At 42.2% G+C, this 20,483-nt stretch overlaps 1 protein-coding gene across 1 annotated transcript in view; it reads right to left on the bottom strand.

The window, feature by feature from the left end:
- Window positions 1-4,274: 4,274 nt before the first annotated feature.
- The window catches only part of phgdh (phosphoglycerate dehydrogenase), a 32,163-nt gene continuing 15,954 nt past the window's right edge, over window positions 4,275-20,483 (bottom strand). The window contains exons 6-12 of the mRNA XM_080199018.1: window positions 18,961-19,093; window positions 15,642-15,790; window positions 13,001-13,153; window positions 12,288-12,426; window positions 10,974-11,101; window positions 6,354-6,579; window positions 4,275-4,931 (exon numbers count right to left, since the gene is read on the bottom strand). Coding sequence (XP_080055144.1) covers window positions 4,777-4,931; window positions 6,354-6,579; window positions 10,974-11,101; window positions 12,288-12,426; window positions 13,001-13,153; window positions 15,642-15,790; window positions 18,961-19,093 — 1,083 coding nt within the window. The 3' untranslated portion in view covers window positions 4,275-4,776. The remainder of the gene's footprint in view (window positions 4,932-6,353; window positions 6,580-10,973; window positions 11,102-12,287; window positions 12,427-13,000; window positions 13,154-15,641; window positions 15,791-18,960; window positions 19,094-20,483) is intronic.

Raw genomic sequence — 20,483 nt, 5'->3', positions numbered from 1 at the left:
GTGATATTTGGAGTTTTACAGTGTTTCATCTTTACTGCTCTGCACCTTTTAAAGGGGAGGTATGTTGAGGTTGCAGCTAGTGCTGCAAGTCTTTAAGGATTTGAGTTTGACACGAGGAGCATTCAGTAATGGCACAACATGGCAGAGTGTGCACTCCGAGACTTTCCAGTTCTGCATCAGAGGCCTTATTGCAGGAGGTGGAGAGATGTGATCTATTTATAGGAGACCAGGATGCTCACAAGTAAAAAATTGAGTGGAGCCAGATATCTGTGATGGTCATATTAGGCAACTAGACCCAAGGATGTGGCTGCAATGCCACACAAAGTTGTGTTCTCAAATGTCAAGGTCAATGAATGCATCTTCAAATACCATATTCTACCGAACATACTATGAGGCTCACATACTGCTCAATGCACCAATTACCCTACCATTCACATGATATCAATCCCCACTCATATCTAAAATTCTAAGATTCATTCCACCCTCACACATTGCCTCATAGCTACATCTTCCAGCTTATACATACAACCAGATATTCAACCACATCAAACACATTATTCACTTTCCTTAACACTGCAAGATCAGATAGTGAGTAACCAAAAGGGAACAGCACTTAAATTGATAGCGTATAAGCAATGCTAGGAGATCTGTTTTCTTTTCTTTACAAAACAGTACAAAATGCAAAAGGGACATGATTGGAGATGGAGTGTAAGTGAAAGGTCAGCTCAAATACAGTAGAGCAGGATGTCCAGGACGCAAATGATACATCTGCAACCCACTCAGTCAGAGATAGGAAGCTCACAGACAAGAGGCATGAATCTGTGTTCCCCTCCTTCTGGTATCATCTGTACAAGGAAATGTACATAATTGTCAGCCCTGGCAACAAGCCATCTATAATGGTGTCTTACAGATTTATGTACAACTGATTTGAAAGATCCAGATATGTCACTATTAGCACCCCTGGAAGAATCCTGGAATGAATTACTTGGGGAAGGGGGTCAGGTCCTTCTAAGGAGGTCACAGATATCTCCCACCACCTGATAACAATCTCAGTCCTGTGGAAGCACAGCTCCCAGAAGTCAAAGTCCCAGCCTGCAACACGAGTAGTGATTCTTGAGACCACCACTTGTTTCTTGTACATCTCTTTCCTAGGTGCATTTCTGACTGTCCATGGCTGACTCATCCAACTGTGATACCAATAAATGCAACTCCAATTCCCAATTCACCAACTGTCCTACACCTCATCTTCCTTCTGTACTGACCATCATGGCATTTGCTTAGCCGCAATGCCAATCTAAAAGCCACCACAAAATAAATATTCCAAAACAAATTTGTAAATCATACAGTGCCATATTGCTTATAAATATCATAGAATCCCTACAGTGCAGGTGGTCATCATTTGGCCCATCATTCTTGCACCGTCTCTCTGACAAGAGCATCTTACCAAGTCCATCCCTGTAACCCCATGCATTTCTCTGCTAATTCCTGGACCTATATATTCTTGAATGCTCTGAGGCAATTTCAGATGGCCAATCAACTTAACCTGCACATCTTTGGAGTATGGGGAAAACTGGAGGAAACCCATGCAGACGTGGGGAGAATGCAAATTCCATAGTCATCTAAGGCCATAATTGAACCCAGGTCCCTGGTGCTGTAATGCAGCTGTGCTAACCACTGTACCACTTCAATCATCAACTAAGTCACCATATGAAGTCCTTTAGTGCCCATCTTCAGTATGCTTTGGGCCTTAGTGCTACACCAATGACTTTCAGTGGGGGAAATTGCAGATGGCCTTAAGGTTCAGCTTCTGGCTGCACCTTTACAATATGGGTTGCAGGACAGACTACCTATAGGCAACAGCAGAGACAGTGGCAGAGTGGCAGTGTTAAGAGGGAAAATGCTATCCATTCTGTAGAAGTCTGTGCTCCAGAGAACCATAGCAACTCCTCTGATGCAACATGTTAGCAATCCTAGTAATCTGGGGCTAGGTTAAAAACATAATACTGTGTGGTACTACAACAGCCTCAACTTCTACTGAAGCCAAATGGAATTTACAAACGGTTGGAAGCACAAGTTGAAAAATTGTGATGCAAGTGTATGCACATGGGTAGTTGACTCAGTTACATTTCTTTTACAGTGCCACAAACCTTAATGATTAATACCACTTCCACATCTTGCTTGTTATTGTGCAATGAAAGCTAACTTGAAACAAGTTTGAAAGGACATGAGAAACATCAGAACAGTATTAATTCAGCAGATATGCAACGTGTACACAAGTGGTTGAAGAATCATTTAGAAGATTCATTTGGAAGATTCAGTGGTGGAAATGACTACAGGGTTTAATTTGTGCGTTTCATTCTAAATAAACCTTCAGCATTATCAGGGCAATCCAGGCAGCAATTACCTGGTCTGGTAATGGTGTCACATCATCTTCCTCTTCTCCTCTTCTTCCAAAGACGAATCATGAGCCTCTGTCCTCCTTCACCTACAATCTTCTCCTCTGTGCTTTGTGCACAATGTGTCGACAGTGCTATCCAGCCACACTTACACAGCAAAAACCTATCCCTGAATGCTCAGTTAGGTTTCTGCCAAGGCCACTCATCTCACCTCATTCCAATGTGGAGATGCTGACGTTGGACTGGACTCAGGTGAGACTGGATTACACTTCATCTAGCAATTTAGCACTGCTCCGAAAGCATGTAATGCCAAATAAACCTGTAGGATTTTAACCTGATGTTGAGATGTCTTACTGTGCTCACCTCACTAGCCTTGGTCCAAATATCAGCAAAAGAACTGAACAAGTAGTAACAGAGAGATCAAGGCCCCCTTCATCTCAGGACATCATTTGACTAGTGCGGCATCATGAAGTCCTAGCAAAACTGAAGCAAATGGGAATTGGGAAAAGCTCTTCACTGGTTGGAGTCACACCTAGCACAAAGGAAGCTGATTGTGGCTGCTGGAAGTTAATCTCAACCTCTGGATATTATTGCAAGATTGCGTCCCAGGACCAATAGTCATCAGCTGCTTCACTAGTAACTTTCATTTGATCATAAGATGGGGATGTTTGCTAATTACTGCATAACATTTAGTACATTTCACAACTCCTCAGATGCAAAACACTTTACAGTCAGTCGATCAACTGAAGTACGATTAAGTGGAAAATGCAACAGTCAATTTTCTTTTTAATCCATAACCTTATGACTCACTACCAAGACTTGTGTCTGATAATCATAGCACCTCTATAGTGCAGGAGACCATTCAGCCCATCAAGTCTGCACCAACCACAATTCCATCTAGGCCCTATCCCTGTAAGGCCGTTTATTACCCTAGCTAGTCCCCTTGACACTAAGGGCCCGATTTTACCATTTGGAGTCTAAGGGTTGGATCCGGGTGTAATACAGATCCGAGCCCGGAATCCTCTTTGCAGCACACCCATATGCTTTTTGCTGGCTCCAGTCCAATTCGTGCTGTGGGCAGGGCTTAGTACTGCTGGAACAATCAGAGCTCTGAACTGTGCGTGTGCAGCTTGAAAAAAAAATTGGAAAAAAAGTGCCCCGAAAAAGTGGAGAAAACAGCTTGAGAGCGATAAGCAGGAGTGAGTGTATTCAGGGGAGGCAGATGGATCCCTGGTGGTTGTGGTAAGTTGGGGGGGGGGGGGGGGGGGGGTGGAGAAAGAGAGAGAAAAACAGATGGACTTCTGGTGGAGGGGGACAAAATGGACCTCTGGTGGAAAGGCAGGGGTGGGGGATAGATGAATCTCTGGTGGAAGAAGGGTCGGACACGTCGTTCATTAAAATTTGATTTAAATGCATACTAATGCATTTAAAACCTGTACGGCTGCCCAATTCAGGCGCGGACTGGACCCGCCTCTGAATTGGAGGTCAGTAAAGCCGTGATGTGCTTGGATTCAGGTCAGATTGTGTTAAAGGCCCAATGCCTGAATTTACTGCGATTTCACGCCCAAAAACGGGCACGAATATTTGGTAAAATTGGGCTTTAAAGGGGCAATTTAGCATGGCCAATCCACCTAACCCACACATCTCTGGACTGTGGGAGGAAACCATACAGTCACCCAAACCGGGAATTGAACCTGGGTCCCTGGCTGAGAGGCAGCAATGCTAACTACCGTGCCACCCTATGAGTCTTTTTCACTTTCACATTATTGTCTCCTGAAGTATTGAGCAATAGGAAGTGCAGGCCCATCCACAGAAGCTGTCTTGTGCGACGTACAGCGCTGGAAAAGAGTATGAAATGTAACACCAAATGACTAGTGATTCATTACACTAAACATATTTATTTAATGCCTTCACAAATTTAGATTTGGTCATATTCAAGCTGATGACTGCCTGATCCTCCTTCAGAAATGATTCAGTTGGCAAGGCAGAAAAATGATTTGCTTAAAGGTTGCGATAGTAGTAAGTGTGAGCAATGGAAATTAGAATTGAAGAGCTTCAGCAGTCCAACAGCTTTGGAACGATACTGATTACTGCAACAAGATTTTATAAAAAAAACTTAATGATGGAGCCGAAAAGCAGACAAGCTGGCAACTAGACAATGTATATTTTATACAATAGCTTCTGTTGATATTAGCTTATCTTAACTGCAATAGATCTGACAAACAACATAACGACAATCTTATTTTTTGAAAAAATTGTAAGGCATCACGGTTGAAGTGCAATCCTGTTTTTCCTCACAGTAAATTCAAATTATCCACCACTTTTTGATCGAACCTGCTTCTAAATTACGCTGCAGGTTTTTAGAATGGAACATGGTTATTCATATAGCCAGCTGTGTCACCATTTTCACGTATGGTCCGAGAGGATTCAGATCTACTAATAATGAAGCAATGCTCATAATACTCCACTGTTCTCCATCCAAAACAGCTGAGACACTGTATGACTCGATTTGAATTCCAGCTGAAGCAAGCACACCTGAATTAAAAAGAGGCAGCATTTTTATTTTCACCTGAATCAGTCACCAGCTAAAAGCATAACAACAAGATTATTCAAAGTTGGTCATTTAAACTGTTCTTTTAATTGGATCTTTAAACATTTTGAATGAATACCAATCAGCACAGAACACAAAAAAAAATCTGTTTGACGCCTCCTGATCCATTCTTGCCTCCAGCTGAGCCAGGCCAATCATTAAATGGCAGAAAATACCCCACCAGGGGGAGAAATGGCCTGGGGGGGGGGGGGGGGGGTGGTATTATGGTGGCCACAGGAGAGCATCAATAGATCTGCCCATGGACCTCTTTGAATATCTGCTAACTGGACTGGTTAGAAGGGCAATTCGGATCAAGTAGTGAAATAGGGAAAAAAAGCTCTGGCTTTCAAGAGGGATATTACGTATTACAATTATGAATCTTAAAGCAGCCCTACAAACTACAAAGTGACAAATTGTTTATGTAAGAGTTCCAGAACCAAGATGACATGGCAGTCTCTGTTCAACTCTTCTACCACCAAGCATGTCATCCTGATACCAACTCAACCCCTAACATCACTTAAAACTCCAAAGACAATAATTGAAAAGCAAATTTCCAGCATCCACAGAATTCTGAAATAATGCTGATAGATACTCAGGTCAGACAGCATCAAACGAGAGAGAGAAACAGATCATGTTTCAGGTCGATGACTTTTGTCAGAATGGATGGAAGCACAAATGAACTGTTTCTCTCACAGGATGCTGAAAATATATTCAGTAACCTTTGTTTCCATTTAAGGAGAATTAGACTTTGGACAGAACCTTAATGGAGCAAATATTCAAGTTATTTCATAACTATGTCGCAATCAAAAGTAACTTCCTTATAAAATATGCAAGGACATGCTATAAACTATAGGAAATGTAACAGCGGGGATCAAACTAGTTCATTCATGTAATTTCTTCACGACTTAAGGGATAGTGATTAGGAACGATAATTCCACAATCTATGTAGGAATGAGCTAAATGCAGTTCTTGTCGTAGTATGCCAAATTAATACAGACCAGGGACTAAACCTAGAGGCTTTAGACACAGTAAAGCACAACACTTTCATTTACCTACTGCAAATCTGTTTAATTTATGTAGGTAGGTAGGTATTTTGAAACCTAGAATTTAGAAAAGGCTCCAGATTTAGCTTAAAGTACCAATATAAAATAAAAATTGACTATAACCAGTAATAGTAAAATTAAGATTGGACAAAGCATACACATGATGCAAAGGTATATCTCTTATCTACCATCAATCGGTTTAAATTTAAACTATTTCATATTTAACTGTATCAAGAGGAAATAATCATAAACAATTAAACAAACACTAATGCTGAAAGTCAAAAAAGGTAAGAAAAGTTTCTAAACGATGAGAACATTACTCACCTATAACAGATGGCAACGTTTGAGGATTTTGCACAGCTTTGTAAATCAATAGGTTTCCCTTCAGGGGAACTATATGTCCAAATGTTGCCCCATCAAGTTCCAGTAGTACAGGAATATCTGCTTGTACAGAACCCAGGAATTTATGGGAGACACAAGGAGTCGAGATCTCCAGTGTGCACACATTCATGGGAGGTCCTGGCATTGAGTTGCAGTGCTGAGTGGTTATCTACGAGAGAGAATGTATATTTATATAGCATCTTAATTAAGACTTCACACCCTGATCAATGAAATTATATTGGCAAATGTTAGAGCCAATTTGCAACGGTCCCTCAAGCAACAACTGTATAAGTTACCAGATAATGGTAGATACGAGGGAGAAAGGTCGCCATGATGTGGAGATGCTGGCTTTCGACTGGGGTAAGCACAGCAAGAAGTCTCACAACACCAGGTTAAAGCCCAACAGATTTATTTGCTAGCACAAGCCACAAGCTTTCAGAGCACAGCCCCTTCATCACGCGAGTGGGAGTTGTGTTCACAAACAGGGCACATATAGACACAAACCCAGTTTACAAGACAATGGTTGGAATGTGAGTCTTTACAGGTAATCAAGTCTTAAAGGTACAAACAATGGTGAGTGGAGAGAGGGTTAAAGAGATGTGTATTGTCTCCAGCCAGGACCTGATAGTCAAGTTCCACACACGAGGATGGCTTCAAGTCACACTATCTGTAACCCCCACGGCCTGGGCTTGCAAAATAACATTCCGGCAATAATACCGAAGACTTGTGCTCCAGAACTTGTCGCTCCCCTAGCCAAACTCTTCAAGTCAGTTACAACACTGGCATCTACCTCAACAATGTGGAAAAACGTACACAAGAAGCAGGATAAATCCAACCTGGTCAATTACCACCCAATCAGCCTACTCTTGATCATCAGTTAAGTGATGGAAGGGGTCACCAATGGTGATATCAAGCAGAATCTGCTCAGCGATGGCCAGTTTGGGTTTCACCAGGGTTACTCAATACAGCTTTGGTTCAGACATGGACAAAAGAGCTGAATTCTAGAGATATGAGGTGAGAGCGATAGCCTTCGACATCAAGGTCGCATTCGATTGAGTGTAGCATCAAGGAGCCCTAGCAAAACTGGAATCAATGGGTATCGGGGGCAAACTCTCTGCTAGTTGGAGTCATACCTGGTACATAGGAAGATGGTTATAGAGGGTCAGTCACCTCAGCAGGAGTCCCTCAAGATAGTGTCCTGGGCCCAACCTTCAACTGTTTCATCAATGACCTTCCCTCCATCATAAGGTCAGAAGTAGGAGATGTTTGCCAACGATGGCACAATGTTCAGTACCATTCACGACTCCTCACATACTGAAGCAGCCCATGTTCAAATGCAACAAGATCCAGACAATATCCAGGCTTGGGCTAACAAGCGTCAAGTAACGGTCACACCACACAAATGCTAAGCAATGACTATCATCAATAAGAGACATTCAAAACACCACCCCTTGACATTCAATGGTGTAACCATCATTGAATCCCCCACTATCAACATCTTTGGGTTTACCATTGACCAGAAACTCAATTGGACTCACCACAAACAGTGGCTTCAAGGTCACGAATACTGTGGCGAGTAACTCACCTCCTGACTCCCCAGAGTCTATCCACCATCTACAAATCACGTCAGGAGTGTGAAGGAATACTCCCCACTTGCCTGGATGGGTGCAGCTCCAACAACACAAGAAGCTTGACACCATCCAGGACAAAGTAGCCTGCTTGATTGATTGTAGATATGGTGCCAATCAATCCTTCCACGACCGATGCTCAGTAGCAGCAGTGTGTACAATCTACAAGGTACACAGGAGCAATTCACCAAAGATCCTTAAGACAGCATATTCCAAATCCATGACCACTTCCATCTAGGACAGGGGCAGCAGATAAACTTCCCTTCCAAGCTACTCACCATCCTGACTTGGAGATATATAGCCGTTCCTTTGCAGTTGCCGGGTCAAAATCCTGGAATTCCCTCTCTAACGGCACTGTGGGTCAACCCTCAGAACTGCAGCGATTCAAGGCGGCAGCTCACCACCACCTTCTCAACAGCAACTAGGGATGGACAATAAATGCTGGCCTGCCAGCGATGCCCATGTACCACAAATGGAAAAAAAATCATACCCACCATCAAAATATCCAGAACACAATCCACAAGGGAGATGATGTGTGTGTGCGCGAGAAAGTGGTGATTACCCTTAAGCTGACAGTAAATGAGATCCCAGTGAACATGCACTGGGTGTGTAACTGAAAGTTGAGATTGAGGAGGAGTGTGTCTTCCGATTCTAGATAATTCAGCCTCTTGCGGCACTGGATGGCTGTCCTCTTCCACAAGGTGTTAGCACTGATCATAGCTGCGTGCAGGGGTGGCCTTTAAATGTGGTTGGCGAGTTGGGCAAATCCAAAATCACCCATCAGTGATACAGCATGGAACCCATGTAGGAAGGTTTTTGGCATTAAGTGCCACACTACATGGCATGAAAAGCTGCCATTGCCATCATCGTGCCCAAAAATGGGTGCAAATTGATGGTAAAATCACCCCCATTATCTCAAGCATCTCCTGCCAGGCTGATGCCACTGGATACTCCCTTAGTGTGGATAGAGATCTGAATGGCATCAAATCAACAGGCAGTGATGAGATACTGAAGCCCACTACATGATTTGTTCTCTGTCTCAGTAAATACAAAGGTAGATTGCTCAAGGTCTCAAGCCTCAAACATAGCATTTGTTACATGAGTTATGGTTGAAAGTAGGGACCTGAGCAAATGTATAGGGCTCAGGAATGTTCAAACATTCCATGGGTGATCTGTAGAGTGCATCAATAATAAAGCAGAAATGCACACTTATGGGTTGTGGACTCTACAGCGTCCTCAAACTGTGTATGTTGCAAACATATTCCACAATGGCTTTGTGATCTGCTGATGCTGAGTTATTAAATCACATCTGTAGCCTGGCCCCGAGGTTCAATTTTCGACTCATTGGTAGAGGCCCTCAAACTGATCCTTTAACCAATGGATTGCTGCTCCTCCAATTTTGCAGTGCCTGGTCTTCAGTAGTTCTGGTCTGTTTCACTAACTGATATTGCAGTGGATGTTTCGATGCATGTGCTTTCTGCTGTGTGAGTGGGTGATGCAAAGTGCTGCAGGATGCTCAACAGCGTCTACAGATTGGTCTCTACCATTTACCTCTCTTAGGTACCTACAATAACAGAAGGACAGGTTTAGAATAAATGATGATACGTTATACTTTGAATAGGAGCTTCTATGGAGATATTTAATATTAGGCAACCCACCTCCTCACCCGAGCTGTACGTCCTGCTGTTTCTCCTGTAGATAGAAGAGTAACACATACTGGAAAGAGGAAACTATCCAGCCAAATATCCAAGCCAATAATTTGCAGGTTAGTCTGTGAACACACAGTATGCAGACAGCTGCTTGTCACATGTTCACTGTTTTTGCCATAATGTAACTATCATTATTGAGCAGCAATACCCAGTGCTCTGTAACACATGCAATCTGTACATCTGGCTAGTTATCAGAATGCTGTGAATTTTCCTTTTGTGGAGCAACATAGTGGCAGAGTGGTTAGCACTGCTGCTTCACAATGCCAGGGACCCAGGTTCAATTCCCAGCTTGGGTCACTGTCTGTATGGAGTTTGCACATTCTCCCTGTGTCTGGGTGGGCTTTCTTCGTGTGCTCTTGTTTTCTTCCACATTCTGAAAGACGAGCTAGTTAGATGCATTGACCCGAACAGGCACAGGACTATGGCAACTAGGGGAATTTCACAGTAACTTTACTACAGTGTTACTTATTAGTCACAAGCCTTACTTGTGACTAATAAGTAAACTTACTCTAATTCAAATACAAAATGGAATGGCTGTTAACATGCCTTCTACACTATTAGAAAGCAAAGCTCAATGTATTCAAAATTTACCTTAACAGCTACCAGGAGATTTCTTCTTTACTTTCTCCAAGGTTCAGTGCACAGTAGAGACTGCATTCACTCATCCAATTTTCTCCATTAAAGCTGCTTAGGTTCTTTCCATTACTGAAGGGAAGGATCAATGCCAAAAAACAGTTTCCACCTTTGAGCTGCCTCATTAAATGGAACTGTTCCGCTTCATTTGCTTACCTCAGCCTTTTCTCCTCCTCACCAGAAGGAGCGATAAAGGACAACTAACTGGTCTTGAAAAGTTATGAACACAATATAGCTTGTTCTATTAATATAGATCATAGGCTGGATAACTGTGAATCCAAGCAAACAGGCTGACCTTACATTCTGTGCAGGAACTATTTCTCCAGGCAGCATCTACAATTTCATTAAAAGGTTATTTTATAGCTGAAAATGTATCCTAAAATCTGTTTAGTGATGCACTTTTTAAATGCCTTGATAAAATTAACACATGTCAATAAAAGATGTATTTACACACCTCTTTATACCATTATTATGTTAGGGAAACAGCTTTTTGGGCCATGAATACAAAATTCATCCTCAGGAGGACAGTTAAATGCAGAAGGCTAAAACAATGAGCATAATTTTCTGAAAAAAAGACAAAATAGCTAACTTACAGCAAGTCCTGCTTCTTTTGCAAACAATGAAGCATTGATGAGATTGACATGATTCGCCATGTCTCCTTTAAGCAGCCCTACCAACACAGCTGTGGCAACACAATTCCCAGCATTTTTCAAAGATGCACCTTGAAAATTCAAAAATACCGTCATAATTTAAATCATAAATATATTCCTTTACAGATTTTTTTTCTCTGTTTTCATGTCATCAGCTGTTAATCACAATTCCAAGACAGCCAATCTCCTTATACTGCAACATCATTGGTTTCAGGATCTGCGTTTTAGATTTGCAAGCCAAACTGCAAAAAAAAATATTTTTTGCTAGCATTAAACTTCTTTATTTTCTTACTCCAGGACCTGGAAGTTCAATCAAAAGAATGGCAAAAAAATAAAGTTATGGAAAACACATTGGATTATTCTACATCATACAGATTAGAAAGACAAATCAGCCATGAATTTTCTCCATCTCAGTCAGAAACTTATTAGACAAACTTAATTCTAGTTGATTATCTCAGGTATAGTGAAATTCATAGCCAGCTGTAACCAGTGAAACAGTGCAGGGCAACACAATGGGGGTAATCTTACCAGAATTTGGCAAAACAATTGTTCTGGCAAGAAAGTGTGTTTCACTCCAGATCTTATGACACACTGCCAAAAAAAGTTGCTGATTTCATGCCAACATGGAGAGGGATGGGGCCTAAACATGCCACCAAAGCCCGGCTGCACTGACACCACCATGAAGGTCTCAGGGCCTCCCCTCTACCTCCTTCTCTCCTTGGAAGAGACTCATCTTTATGCCCCCAGTGGAGCCCCACATCATGTTCATGCCTGGGTGAACCTGTTATAAATCTTGTCGATGTAACAATGGCATGGTTTATAAACATACCCATGGCTCAATATTTGGATATCGCGATCATGCCAGCAAGATTCGCAATTTCCGGGTTTTGCTGGATCTGGAGCCCCCAGCAGCATTCCCGTGGACAGCGAGAGTGGACACAAGATCCTGCCCAATGCTTGGCATCACAGACCTCAAAACAAGTCGACTCTTACATGCACAGAGTTTGCAAGAATACTAAGAATTGATATTGTATTTAAAATCTATTCTCATGTCAGGACCCAGAGAATACAAGCTAAGACTTGAATGGAACCACCTTATAACTAGGCCATGCCACATTTCTCATATAGCCATTCCCTTCAAACACTGCCACACCACTGCACTCATTTCAACCATGAGTTGATTGCTCCCCCAAAACTGCAGAATCCTTCGAGAGAAAAGGAGTGCTGATAACACTTTGTCCAAATTGTGTTACTTACCAACTGTTGTAACTTGTGCCTTTATTTGACCATTTTCCTGTCCAGCACATGCTTTTGCCAATGAACCCAGTGCTTCCCCAAGCTGGATCCAGGGTTTGGTTTCAGGGGCCATGGCATAGCTAAGGGCTTGTGCATTAATCTAACAAAAGACAAGAGAAAAAGAAAAACACCAGTCGGTCAACTTTACCACTGAAAAAAAACAAGTAGTATCAGATCACAAAGAATCTCCTCCCCCATTCACCATTGCAAAACTTGGGGTTAATTGTAATAGATTTTACAGTAATGTTGTCTCAAATATTTCATAACATTGCAAAGGTCTGAGGCAACTTTTTCTTTAAGTGATTAAAAACAGAAAATGCTGGAAAAAGATAGCAGGTCTGGCAGCATCTATGAAGACAGAATATTTCAAGTCTGTAGCTCTAAAGAAGTCAGACTCAAAACATTAACTCTCTCTCCAAAAATGCTGCCTGACCTGAGTTTTAACAGCTTCTTGTTTTTATTTCAGATTTCCAGCATTCGCAATAGCTTTTCTCTAAGTAGTTGTTTTGGTTATAGGTAAACTAAACTAAGCTTTTCTGCTACTCTTGAATTTAATGCTGAACGACTTTTCTTGCATGGCTAATTTAGGTAGAGTTTTTTTTTTCTGATTTCCTTCAATTTTTACTCGATGAGAATTCCTGTTCGAAATGCTTTAAAGTAGCAGCAATACATACCACTCCAACAAGAGATCTTCCCTTCACCATGTCCACAATCTGAGTTGCAATGTCCTTTCCACAGCGTTCCTGGGCTTCGTGGGTGCTGGCACCTAGGTGTGGACAACTGACTACACTTGGATGCTTCACAAGAGAAAGATTCTTCGGCGGTTCCTGACGACAGCAACATAAAACACCAAGCATTAAAAGCAGAACTGTTTCCAATTGTGATGGTTGAAATACAATGCAAATTCCACTCTGAAGTATAGATAAAAAGTGCGCCCTATTAGAAAGCATCAATGCTTACAAGCTTCATCTGCTATAACAATGGAAATACAAACTGAGAACAACGTACAAAGAGGGTGATTCTCCCAAAAAAGTTGTAATTGCTGAATTTGTGGGAAAACTGGGTGTATATCTCGATCGCTGGCCAGTCCAGGACCCCTGCAGTGCTGACCCCCACAAGCCCCCTCACCATAGTCCGATCAAGGCCCCCACCAGCATTGCCGGGCTAGCCAGCAACCACCTCCCCCCCCCGATTGCTGGCCTCCCTCTAGTCCGGAATGATTGCCATGCTTCTATGATTGTCCCTAAGGCCCATGCCCTAGGCCAGAGGTCTCCAAACTACAGCCCACATGCCACATCTGGTCCATAGTGGGCCACATCCAGATCGGTGTTTGGAGGCCGCTGCCCTAAACCCTGCTCAATGCATCGTGCCAAAGTGCCCCCGGGATATCATATTAGTCAGCCACAGCCTGTCAGCCTGAGAATGACATGTTTATCCCCACAACGTTTTCTGCCCATTAACCAATTTTCAATCCATGCCCGTATATTTCCCCCAATACCATGAGCTCCAATTCTGTTTGCTAACATTTTACGTGGGACTTTATTGAAGAAAATCCAAATACACCACATTTACTGGTTCTCACTTATCTATTTTGAGTGTAACATCCTCAAAAATACTCCAACTGGTTTGTCAAACATGATTTTGCTTTCATAAATCCACACAGACACTTATCAAACTCATCATTATTTTGTTTAGGAACATTTGTTCTTTTCTGCTTTCAGAGCTTTCCAAAAGATACATATCCTGAACCCCGGAGGATAACATCACTGCTGGAGGGTAGTCTCTAGAATAGTTGTTACAATGATTTGCCACTTACCTTGAGACAAGCCTGTAATTGTTATAAAAGTCCCTTCTACATTGGATGCAGCAGATCAAATTTGCTTGGTTAGGCTCCAGATACCCACAAGATACAACAGCTTGGTTATATTGTCCATTTCACTAAGTTTATTTGTGCTACAAGTAGGCTGACAATAACACTGCAATGAAGTTACTGTTAAAATCCCCTAGCCAGCACACTCTGGTGCCCGTCAGGTACACTGAGGGAGAATTCAGCATTGCCGATGCACTTAACTAACATGTATTTTGAACTGTGGGAAGAAACCGGAGCACCTGGAGGAAACCCGTGCAGACTCTGCACAGACAGTGACCCAAGCTGGGAACTGAACCCAGGTCCCTGGCACTGTGCCGCTCCATGCTGCTAGTTTTGACAAAGGCTAAAAATCCACATAATGTGATATAAAGCAAACACAATGTTCATGTCGTGAGATTTCATTACTTTTGACCATATTTACCAAATTATTTCCTATTACATTCACAGACTGTTGCCTGTGTACATGTTTTTTAAAGTCTCAATTTTTAAATAGTATTCTCCAGCAAGTTTGTCGAATGAATGCTGAACCATAAGGTTTCTTGGTATAATTATAAACCTGAGCTGGCCAGGGTGCACTAAAGGTGAACAGTTCTCCTTAAACTCTAAACATTGACCTATAGGCCTCAATTGATTGAGGCATTATATGAAGGCCATTGTCAGATCATTGGGCATTTTAACCCATCACTCCCTGAATTCACTTTCCTTACCTTCTAAATGCTGTGACAATGGTTAGGCTGAGGCACCTCCTGCATTTTCCAAGCCCCTGCAGTGGCTTGGTACAGGATACCCTGTACATGTAATCAGCACTTACTCAGAAATTGTGTCAAGATGATGATGGTGGGACACTGGCAGACAGGCTGATACACAAAGAAATCCCACAACACCAGATTAAAGTCCAAACAGGTTTATTTGTAGCAAATGCCACAAGCTTTCGGGACAGCTTTTCCCTTCGTCAGGTGGCTGGCAGTTCTCCCAGATGCGATCCACTATGGGCCAGAGAACTCCCAGCAATGCCGGCATCTCCACATCACACAGGCTGATAGTCAGAGAAGAAAAATACAACCCAAAGTCTGGCATGGTAAAATCTGATGTAATAACATAGAAAATAAGAGCCCGAGTAAGCCATTTGGCCCTTTGAGTCTGCTCTATCATTCAAGATGATCACGCTGATCTTCTATCTCAAATCCATCTTTCTGCACTAATCCCTTAATTCTTAGTATCCAAAAATCTATTTCTAAAAGAAGCAGACAAATAGATCCACTCAAGTGTCACTGTTCTCCAACAGAAATTCACCGAAGCACTTTAAGATGTTTCAACTTGAAGAGCAACGTAAATGCAACTGCAACAAATGATTATATTTTTAAAAATTATTACAGAATGTTAAGTTTGGGGAGAAAAACCAATAACCCTAACAAAGGACAATGAAATATACAGTTTCTTCATACCTCTTCAAATACATCAAGTCCTGCCCCACCACACTGTCCCGATTCCAATGCCCGAAGCAATGCTTCTTCATCAATAATGCCTCCTCGAGCACAATTAATAACCTTGACTCCTTTTTTGCATTTGGCAAAGGTTTCATCATTCAGGAGTCCTAAAGATTAAAAAAGGTACAAAAGCAAGACAATAAGATAATTTTGTCAGACTTGAAGAATGCTTCCAAACTGCTGATTTAAACAAAATCCTAAGATAGTTTGGATTCATTAAGAAGCTTTATCTGAAAAAGATAACTTAATTCAACCAAAGACTCAGTAAGTTCATCCAATATGTCACTGAGCCATACAGACCAAGATCATCCCAAGAGCTAAACCCAATAAGGTGATACCAGTTAAAACAGAAGCAGGGACATACAAACATATGTATGAATTAAGAGTAGGCATTCGGCCCTTTGAGCCTGCTCCGCCATTTGGTAAGATCATGACTGATCTGCTTGTGGCCTCAACTTCACTACCCCATTTAGCCTCTAAATCCTTTGATCCTTCCCCCTTTTCAGTCAAGGCTCTAACTTGGCTTTGAATATATTCAAAGACTCTGACTTATGACCCTCTGGAGGGAAAAAGAAATTCTTCCCATCTCCATCTTAAATTAGAGGCCCCTTATTTTTATACTGTATCTCTTCATTCTAGTCTCTCCCACTGGTGAAACATCTTTTTCATTCTTTTAAACGCCAATGGTTACAGGTCAAACTTTCCTCATCGGATAACTCCTTCATTTCAGCAATCCACTGATGCAATTATATCCTTTCGTAAATAAAGGAGACCAAAATAGTGTAAAGTACTCCAGACGTGGTCTCACCAAAGCCTTGTACAACTGTTGCAAAGCTTTCCAAATTTACATTCCATTGCCCTTTCAATAAAAATCAGTATTTCATTTGCCATCCTAATCACTTGCTGTACCTAAATACTAAATTTACATGATTCATGTACCAGGATACCCCAATCCCTCTGTACCACTGAGTTTTGCAATCAATCTCTATACCACTTTTCTATTCTTTCAATCATTTTGCTTCACCTGTATTTAATGTATGATCGGTATCTCTGAAATTAATTTTCCTCAATTTCAGATGCACCATTTTAAATAATCTTCTTTCACTCTATATCCTCACAATGTTGGAAGTAAGGTTTACTACCATTTAATTTCTATATGATTGTATTGGATTTCAAAATTAGGCAACTCTGTCCTTCCTCAGTCTTGCCTTCATTACAATCTTCAAGCTTTTAAAATAATAGATTGTCATCAAATTTTGTCACCATTTCTTGACTTGTCTTGTCCTTTTTCTTTTCTGTTTACAAACTTGTGTAACTGCTCAAGTGGGCATTGGACTGTAATCTTGATTTACCCAAATAAAAAGAAAATTTGGAGTCAAGCTGCTACAAGCACAATATTCAGAATGAAAAGTATCAGCAGTACACATCTTGTTGGTCAACTTATAAAAAGATGAGTTAATGATTTGACAGTACATCCTTCACCAAACCATTAATCTGTTTTTTACCCTTTGCAAATGCTGACTAACTCACTGTGCACATCCAGATTTTTCTCAGTTACTCAGTACTGGGACCTCTTCTATTCGTAATATATATAAATGACTTGGAAGAGGGTGTACGTGGTGTGATCAGCAAGTTTGCAGATGACACAAAGATGGCAGGATTGGCGGATAGTGACGAGGAGTGTCAGGTGACACAGCAGGATATAGATAGGCTGGTATATTGGGCCGATAAAATTTAATCCTGATAAATGCGAGGTGATGCATTTTGGAAGGAATAACGTAGGGAGGAGTTACGTGATAAAGGGTAGACCTATTAAGAGTATAGAAATGCAGAGGGACCTGGGAGTGTAAGTGCACAAGACTCTGAAGGTGGCAACTCAGGTGGAGATGGTTGCAAAGAAAGCTTACGGTATGCTAGCCTTTATAGGAAGGGGTAATAGAGTATAGAACTGGTGTCTAATGCTACAGTTGTACAGAACGTTGGTTAGACCGCATTTGGAGTAGTGCGTCCAGTTCTGGTCACCTTACTACCGGAAGGACGTGGAGACCCTGGAGAGAGTGCAGAGGAGGTTTACTAGGATGCTGCCTGGTATGGGAGGACTGGGTTACGAGGAAAGATTGGGTAAACTGGGGCTCTTCTCCTCAGAAAGACGGGGATTAAGGGGGGGACCTGATAGAGGTGTATAAAATAATGAAGGGTATAGATAAACAGTGGCAGGCTTTTTCCTAGATTGGAGACAAATATCATGAGGAGCCACGAGCTTAGGGTGAGGGGGGGAGAAGTATAATTTGGATGCTAGAGGGAGGTTTTTCACAGAGGGTCGTGGGGGTATGGAATGCACTACCAAGTAAGGTGGTGGATGCAGGCATGCTGGACTTGTTTAAGGTTTACTTAGATAGACACATGAGCGAAACAGGGATGGAGGGTTACAGGAGACGGTTTTAAATAAGGGTCAGAGCCTCGGGACGTTCCTGGAAATCTAATGCTACATGTGTTGATGTTTTGTCTCTTTTATTCCGCAGGTGCGTCAGTCCACCTTGTTGTCTAACGAGGGGCATGCACATGGTGGGTCGTGCGTGGGCTGCTCTTGGATGTTTCGAGAGTGGCCTAGTACTTCGCGTCGTTTGTGTATGCTTAAAACTGGACCAGCAGATGGGCACCACAACAGCTCAGTGACTATCACTGCTAGCTGTGCAGATACATGGATTTGGGCCAGTGTCTGTGGGAGTTTGCGCATTCTCCCTGTGGTTGCGTGGGTTTCCTCCGGGTGCTCCGGTTTCCTCCCACACCCCAAAGATGTGCTCTTAGGCTGATTGGTGTAACAAATTGTCCCTATTCTCCCCTGAATCTGGTTTCCAATGGGGGTACCATAAGCATAGACACAGGTCAAGGGAGGTGTAGGAAAATGCTTAAAGATGGCGGCGCAGGCTCGTTGGGCCGAAGGGCCTGTTTCCCGTGCTGTGTTGTTCTTTGTTCAGTTTTAGAATTTCTCAGTTGTTCTCTTCAAACCAGATCATTTGGAGTCTGATATTGTTTAAAAGGACACTAATAAATCCCACCAAATAACTTATTGTTCGCAACCTTAATTGCATTAAAATGAAGTTAGTCAGAGATCTAGTGGTGTTACTGCAGTGGATGACAAGGTAGATCTCCATTGAGGTTAAACATTTGAAATAAATGATATAGCATTTGCATCAACTGTTAAGCTCACACAAAAATGAAAATGTCCTTTTAAAATCATCATGCAGCACTTTTGAGGCATCAACCATAGACTTACCTTTGGTAGATGGAATTAAAGGAGTGTGGACAGTAATGAAGTCACATTGTGGCCAGAGGTGTTCCAGATCCAGGAATTCTACTCCAAATGTAGCTGCCACTTCAGCAGAAGTGACTGGATCATAGCCTATGGTCTGAAGTAATAATTTCAAAATGTATTTGCTTTTAATTCACAAGATGCTTTTTAATTTTTGTCCAATTCAAAATTTTTTGTTCTGGATTCAGAGGTCCAACAACTATACTTCTTTGAATGGCTAAAACAACTTCTTCTACTTAATATAATGTCTCTAATAAAATAAAACATTCCAAGTAAAGATGAAAAAACTCCGATACCATGGAGTGTTGAATGGTTATGGATAGTGACCAAAAGGCAAAAATCAGGTTACTTGAATATTGAAGGATGGACTAGAGACAGGAATGCAGGACTAGTTTCGGGAGTGCAATCCAAAGTGCATAACTGAGGAAGTTGAAGGTTTTGAGAGTGTGAAGATAGGGTAGAAAATTGCAGAGGGATGATGGAGAATGAGAACTCAGGCAGAGGGAGGCATTGACAAACTCAGTAAACACTAGGCCAAGAGTGGTTGTTGTGTACTGAGAAGGGCAAGAACAAATCTTTGTGGATTGTCCCACCCTCCTGGCTAAAAGTTCAAAGGAAAGCCCCTCCACTGCTTGCGTGTATCACCCTGCAGACATTTAGAACATAATAAGAACATAAGAAGTAGGAGCAGGAGTAGGCCATCTAGCCCTTCGAGCCTGCCCCGCCATTCAATAAGATCATGGCTGATCTGAAGTGGCTCAGTTCCACTTTCCTGCTTTCTCCCCATAACCCTTAATTCCCTTGCCTACCAAAAACCTATCTACCCGTGACTTAAATATATTTAGCGAGGTAGTCTCCACCACTTCAACAGGCAGAGAATTCCAGAGATTCACCACCCTTTGAGTGAAGAAGTTCCTCCTCAACTCCGTTCTAAACTGAACCCCCCCTTATCTTGAGGCTGTGCCCTCTAGTCCTGCTATCCTTTGAGCAGGAAGAATCTCTCTACCTCTACCCTATCCATCCCATTCATTATCTCATACGTCTCTATAAGATCCCCCCTCTTCCTTCTAAACTCCAACGAGTACAGACCCAGTCTATTTAGTCTCTCTTCATAGTGCAACCCCCTCATCTCCGGTATCAGTCTAGTGAACCTCCTCTGCACTCCCTCCAAGGCCAAAATATCCTTCCACAAGTGCGGCAACCAAAACTGCCACAGTACTCCAGCTGCGGCCTCACCAGTGCCCTGTACGGTTGCAGCACGACCTCCCTGCTTTTAATAGTCAATCCCCCTCGCTATAAAGGCCAACATCCCACTCGCCTTCTTGATCACCTGCTGCACCTGCAGACTGGGTTTTTGCGACTCCTGCACAAGGACCCCCAGGTCGCTCTGCACTGTAGCATGCTGCAGCTTTTTGCTCTTTAAATAGTAATCCCTCCTACTATTTGATAACCGCCGGGAGACTCCAAGAGCCACTGACCAATCATAT

Source organism: Carcharhinus amblyrhynchos, chromosome 11 (assembly GCF_965287045.1).
Source record: "Carcharhinus amblyrhynchos chromosome 11, sCarAmb.v2.hapA, whole genome shotgun sequence".
Taxonomy (NCBI): Eukaryota; Metazoa; Chordata; class Chondrichthyes; order Carcharhiniformes; family Carcharhinidae; genus Carcharhinus; species Carcharhinus amblyrhynchos.
Note: the sequence above shows the minus strand (reverse complement) of the source record. Positions and strands in the feature narration are given on the sequence as shown.